Source organism: Taudactylus pleione, unplaced genomic scaffold (genome assembly GCF_031769625.1).
Source record: "Taudactylus pleione unplaced genomic scaffold, aTauple2 ptg001956l, whole genome shotgun sequence".
Classification (NCBI taxonomy): domain Eukaryota; kingdom Metazoa; phylum Chordata; class Amphibia; order Anura; family Myobatrachidae; genus Taudactylus; species Taudactylus pleione.
In genome coordinates, this window is record NW_028286352.1 from 2,765,717 (window position 1) to 2,772,446 (window position 6,730).

Genomic DNA, 6,730 nt, shown 5'->3' on the forward strand with positions numbered 1-6,730 from the left:
GGAGTATCTGGCCACCGATAGTAGAGATTTGTACACTCCAGGCACGGTGGCTCACGTCACTCACCACAGGTCACTATTCCCTCTCTATGTCCACGTGGATAGAAACTGATGACGTCTGGGTCTGTTCGGTGAAGGCCAGTAAGTGGCCCATGTGACCTGTAATCTGATCATGTGACCAAAGTATTGCCATGGCTTCTGAGACAGTGTTTGGCCAGAAATAGCAACACCATTTTTATTCCTGTTGAGAGGACATTACTATTATGGGGGGTATCCACTTAGCAATATATAAACGAGAGCACGATTGCGACATTGCAATCGTGCTGTCGTTTGTATAGCAAGTGATGTGCCTAGACTGAACAATCCACTCGTTCAGTCCCGTCACATCCCTCATCACCGCACATGCTGAACCTGACGAGATCGTCAGGTTGACCTGCATGTACGGGCGATGTCGGTTGTCGGAAGCAACCCGCGGGCACGCGCATCGCGGGCCGCTTCCGTCCAAAACATGTCCGATGCATTCGCAATTTGCAAGCGATTGCACGATAACGACATCGTTATCGTGCAATCGGTTGTTTAAATCGCTAAGTGGATACCCCCCATTATTCTTGTATATAGAACTACTGCATGTGTGCTAATTACTGCTAATTACATGTGCATCCCATTAGCCAATTAAGGATAGTACTTATATGCCTGGCTAAGGCATTACACCCACATACCTCTGAGAAAGCTGGGTGTACTATCTGTGTAAGTATGGTGTTGGTAGTATGGCTTATATCTGTGGTGCTTTGTGTGTACTGTATGTCTTTGTATATACCTCATACACTGGTTCCCTATTCATCATCTTCTCCACCAAGGAAATCATTTGTATCTGCTTCTCTGACACAGGTACTGCACCATCAGGTACATATCTAGGTTACACCTGGATCCCTAGCACAGAGCTGCACTGACACAGGTACTGCACCATCAGGTACATATCTAGGTTACACCTGGATCCCTAGCACAGAGCTGCACTGACACAGGTACTGCACCATCAGGTACATATTTAGGTTACACCTGGATCCCTAGCACAGAGCTGCACTGACACAGGTACTGCACCATCAGGTACATATCTAGGTTACACCTGGATCCCTAGCACACAGCTGCACTGATGCAGGTACTGCACCATCAGGTGTATATACCTGGGTCCATAGCACATAGCTGCAGTGACACAGGTACTGTACTATCAGATATATACCTGGGCTACACCTGGTTACCTAACATAGAGCTGCACTGACACAGGTGCTGTACCATTGGGTATATAGTATATACCTGGGCTACACCTGGATCCCTAGCACAGAGCTGTTATAGAAGCCTGGCATTGCATATAGTAAGCTGCTAAAATCCTTTTGTGTTGGGACCTGGTTTTCTACATCTGGGTCCATCTATAATCAGATTTGCTGGTGGCCTGATGTGGTTCTTACACTTCCATATTACAGGAGGCTAATGTACAGTAATATATAAATATAGGCTTGCCATAACACTGCTTTAATTCAGGACACCTATGATTTACACTGTGGCTGCATTCAAATCTCAATTTCACCTGGCTTTAATTAGTTACAGAACCTGTGTAATGCTTGTGTCCTGTATTAGTGGTGATCTGTGTGTATCTATCTAATGCTCCTGGAAGACTGGTTAAGTCCCAAGATTTTTTTTCTGCTAGCCTCATCTGGCTAGCAGGGTGCCTAGAATGGCACCCTGCAGCCAGAATCTATTCAGCAGTGCTGCCTGGAGCGTCCTTTAGGATTGCTGTAATCACCAGTGATTATGGCTGTGTGACATCACATGGAGGGGGTGTGGCCTGCATCAGTCCTGCAAATGTTATATGTATCAAAAAATGGCCCTCTGCAGAAAAGAGGTAATCTACCTGTATTAATCTTCATAAGATGTAGTTCATATGGGGAGCCAGCATTTCTAAACACCCAGATCTCTTAATTTACAATTGGGCACCATGTACTGCAGTTACCAGGTCCTGACATGAGATGAGGATTATTGTTTAGGGACCCTGCATATATTCTAGAACAGGGGTGGGGAACCTCCGGCCTTGGGCCACACAACCCCTGGAATAAGCTCTCTGAGCTTTTTTTTTCTGCTAGTTTCATCTGGCTAGTAGAGTGCCTAAATTGGCACCCTGCACGGGCCCTTGAATAATGTGATGTATATTAAAATGGCCCTCAGATGAAAAAGTTCCCTACCCCTGTTCTAGAATCTGGGTGTTGGCTGCCAGATGTTAATGTCATAGTTACATAATGGGTACCAAGTACTGGCAGGTTCAACATAGTATGGCCCATTCGTATGTGCAGTAAGACAGGACGCTGATCCCTTCGGAGATGTAAAATTTAGGTGGGTTCAGTTTTCTGAAAACTGAAGCCGCTCATCTCTAGCATGAACCATTGTTACCTCTAACACATGCAGGAAGCACTAACCTGTATAACCAGGACAGATATACAGTGATGACCTGTCCTAGTGTAACTATAGACACTCTAGGACATATCTTCCAAAGCCCATTCCTATAGAAAATTGGTTCACTTCTAATACTTGTATGTTTTATAGATATAAAATCATTAACCCACTGATGAAAGGAAAATCAACATCTCTGCTTGCTGAGCAATAACTGCACATTCCTGTACTTACACCAATGGTGGCTCATACACCAAATAGGATGTTAGGGGTCTCTGTGGGAGGGTGAGGGGCAGCACTGAGTGCAGATTCCTCATTCAGCCAGCGCACAGGAACCTCTTACTCATTGCTGGTGTTTTCCAGGAGCTCCCTGCAATACAGGGTAGTGGCAGCACTGAGCCAGTCACTCGCTATGATAGATTGAATGTTTATATATCTTCCTATCGTCAGAGGGGTGCCTTGTGTAATACCATGCAATAAAACCTTTCTTAATAAATTATATGAAATAAAGACTCGGAGACGTGAGATTTGGCAGAATAATTAGTTAGTAATTTATTAAAATTATCTAATTAGTATTAAATTAATCTAAACTGATTGGATATATGGTGGCAAAGAAAGGACGGCAACATACAGCACACAGACATGCATACCAAGCGTACACCGCCTATGGTGCAGAGCAACCGGTAACTTAAACTACTATCAACAAAAGGTATCCACTCAACCCTCTAACATGACTACCCACCAGGAAGGGTGATGACGCTATCCCCGGCAGGGTGATCCAGCGAATTTAACAAGTCAAAGAGGGTGAGCGCACCCAAATACTATAATACTACAAACAAAGATATTTGCACCCTAAGCGGCGACCTGCCATTCTTTCCCATCACAAAAACAGCCAACTCAGACAATCCCACTGAATCCACATAGGGAGGGAGGGTGGGAAGACAGGAACAAGAGGCTTTGTCTCAGCCCAGCAGCCTCTCATTCCAAGTTAAAACACACATACCTATCCTAATAGGGCAAACTAAGCCACATGGTGTTACCCAAGCCAGCCCCCAGACTCTAAGTTTAACCCATGCCATTATGTAATCACTCTGTTTGCCTATGGGGTATTGGTGTCAGGGCTGTAACTAGGAGTGCATTAGTGGTGCAATCTCCCAGGGTGTAGAACCCTGGGGGTGGCACTATTGCTGCCCAATGGCACTGCTGCCAGAGCTGATTCTAGGAGTCCTTTGGATCAATGTCATGTTTTCAGAGATGGGGCTGGGTGGCACAGAGACCTGCTCCAGTAATGATCCAGTAATGTCCTTTTAGTTTTGTAACATTAGATTAAATATTCACTAACCAGCAACAAAGGTTTTGTCCTTATGTGCAGGATTGGTAAGATGGAAGTAGTTGTGTCAATTGCTCAAAATTCTGTCATCCTCACATTACAACTCGGAGTATTTTCTTTGTAGTAATTAGAGCTACTCGTCCTAGGGGCTTATAGTCTAGTGATATTGACAGATACACTGAGTAAAGCTGGCCACACATCTAAAGATTATCTGTCCAACCAGCCAACTAGTTGATTGGTTGGAATGAAAATCTGGTAAGGTATACAATCAGCAATTTGCTCCCAAATGCTGGAAAATTGACCAAAACTGTTTAAACAAATGGTTTAGGTCAAACATTTAGCAAACTTGTCTGAACAACCATTTTCATCTGTTTTCTGGCATTTAGGAACAAATTGCTGATCATCAGTTGGTCCCATATATTACCAGATTTTCATTCCAACCAATCAACAAGTTGGGCTGGTTGGATGCAAGTTGGTCTAGTGTGTGGCCAGCTTAAGGCAGCACAGTGATGCATACAAAACCACAGGATGGGGGGTAGTCGGGGCACCTGTGCAGGGTTAGTTTGGATCTGTCAAAAATGGGTCCATGTGTGGAAGATGACATTTGAGCTGTGAATTACTATATAATCCCTGACCTAATGTTCATTTTTATTCTCTGACCTGCACCACTGTCCTCCATGTAATCTTTGCCCTAGTGTCCCATCACTGTCCAATATTGCCCTGCAATATGTATTTAGCCTCTAATGTTCTAAATGTATCTGTGTAATCTCCTACATCACACTCCCTCTCTATTAGGGATCAATGCAAAACAGCTGACTTTCCGTACCAACCCTTTAATCTCCTCCAATACATTTGTCCTTCAGTGTATAACCTCCTATGTATTGGTAGTAAGCGCCCATACATCAGCAGTCTGAAACCACAATTGAACAATTTGAAGATTTATTGCCTGATTTTAGGAATTCCCAATCTAGCAATCTGCACCCATACATTGCAGGTTTTTTTTATACAATCTGCAAATTGCAGGATTGCCACAATTGATTGCTGATGTATGGGGGCCTTTACCCAGTAGTCTCATTATTATCCTGAAATACAATTATCCCTGCAATTAACCCTATACTTCCTGTGTTCTATATTCTATATACAATGCTATCCCTCTCTATATTGCTATTATGCTTTATTGCTTTTTTTTTTTGAAAAAAGAAGAAAAAACATTAATGGCAGTGAATATAATCATGCATGTGCATATCTTGCAAAAAATGTGTGCACTGCTATTCTGCTCCTAGCATGCAATATGACATGTGCACACAGGAAACACTGACATCACACCTACTCACTATCTTACTCATGTGATCCTTGCATCTGTATACATACATGAACTTGTACACGCAAGGAATAATAAAACATACATTTATAACAGAAAGGGGTAACATTGGCTGTAACCTGGGGACATTCCTTGGTGTGGTACCATATAATATCTTGCCTTGTGAGCTATACTGTATGTACTGTGTAGAGTTTATAGTCACTATGATGTCTTCAAAAACTAGAAGATTTTGTATTATAGTTGTATGTTAATGATATTTTGTATTACACCCCCAATACTGGAGAGAAATAAAAAGGTGCAAGGATTTGTTACTATTGTAGTTCCTATGTCACTCAGTGTGACCATCCTTCCCTCCTTATATGGAGACTCATCTCTGTCCCATGATTCTTATACTGAGACTATCCTGTCTTAATCTCCTCTGTCCCATGATTCTTATACTGAGACTATCCTGTCTTAATCTCCTACCTTCATCCATTTTGTAGCTCTGTTCTAGCTCCTGCTATTCTTGGGTCTTTGTGAATTTAGTTTTTATCCCTCATAAGAGCTGTCTCATTACATGTTTTCCTTCTAGATAATCTACCACAACGCTAAGCTCCAACCACTGTTGCCAACTGACACAACTGCCTAGAGATGCCTACACAGTTGGAAACTGCCATCAACCGAGTGGTTGTAGCCTTCCGCAAGTTCTCAACACAGGAGGGTGATGCGGCCACACTGAGCAGGAGGGAGCTGAAGAATCTACTAGTGGACCAGCTGGGGGACTCTATAAAGGTGAGACACCCCTTCTATGGTCATGGGGCACATATGCCAGTGGGGTCACTTAGGATGTGTAGTCAGTCATATAAAGCAGTGGTGCCTCAACTGTGGGATTTTGGGATCACCCTAGTGGCATAGCCTGCTAATTCTATTCTGACCTGCTTTTGGGGTCCCGGAACATGGCTGCACCAGTGCTTGGTAGAGCAGCACAGTGCTAAAATTTTACTCTGCTTTGGATGATTATAGACGAGTTTGGTGTTGGAAGCCTTTGCTTCCCTTAGGACTTGTACATAATATATGCGTGTATTTCCCACCAATCTATAAGCTGGTTATAGCCTGATTGTACACAATAGAATATAAATCTAACAGGCATGAGGAATCCTTCCAGCAACTTTCAGTACCTGGTAGAATTGTAGCTTGGTAAACTTATCCATAGATGTTCAAGGTCATCCTGGTGTGTTCTAACAATCTACCTTCCTCTGACAGGGCATGAAAGACCCATCATACGTGAACAAGATCATGGAAGACCTGGATGAGAACCGAGATGGACAGGTGGACATGCAGGAGTTCGTGACCCTGGTGGCCAGTTTGCTTGTGGCTTACAACCAACCTGGACAGCCGCCTGTCTGATGTTCTCAGTGGCTGAATAAACAGAATATAACAGTGTTTCTGTGACTTGCAGAGGTGTCTTTATTCATGATTTAATATTTTACCTGTAAGATACAAAAGCCGGCCTGTTAATAGTGATTATAGGATGTATGGGTGGAGCATTAAGGGTATGTTATTTTTAGTGTGATAATGAATATACTGTGGGTGTGGAATGAGCGTGGTTATCCTGCAGATAATATTCCTTTACAAATTAATTAAGCAGACTCTGACCCCAAGTA

The 6,730-nt window shown here is 43.1% G+C and overlaps 1 protein-coding gene across 1 annotated transcript; it reads left to right on the top strand.

The window, feature by feature from the left end:
* The first annotated feature begins 666 nt into the window (after window positions 1-666).
* On the top strand, window positions 667-6,509 carry LOC148436106 (protein S100-A1-like). Its single transcript, XM_088465286.1, has 3 exons — window positions 667-744; window positions 5,659-5,858; window positions 6,330-6,509. The coding sequence occupies exons 2-3, from the start codon at window positions 5,718-5,720 to the stop codon at window positions 6,471-6,473; spliced, it is 285 nt and encodes a 94-aa protein (XP_088321412.1). The 5' UTR covers window positions 667-744; window positions 5,659-5,717; the 3' UTR covers window positions 6,474-6,509.
* The last annotated feature ends 221 nt before the right edge of the window (window positions 6,510-6,730 follow it).

Bases quoted from the DNA above. Each gene is read 5' to 3' on its own strand.
- LOC148436106 (XM_088465286.1), top strand. From the start codon at position 5,718: ATGCCTACACAGTTGGAAACTGCCATCAACCGAGTGGTTGTAGCCTTC. The intron at 5,859-6,329 runs GTGAGACACCCC...TTCCTCTGACAG, and splicing joins AGCTGGGGGACTCTATAAAG to GGCATGAAAGACCCATCATA.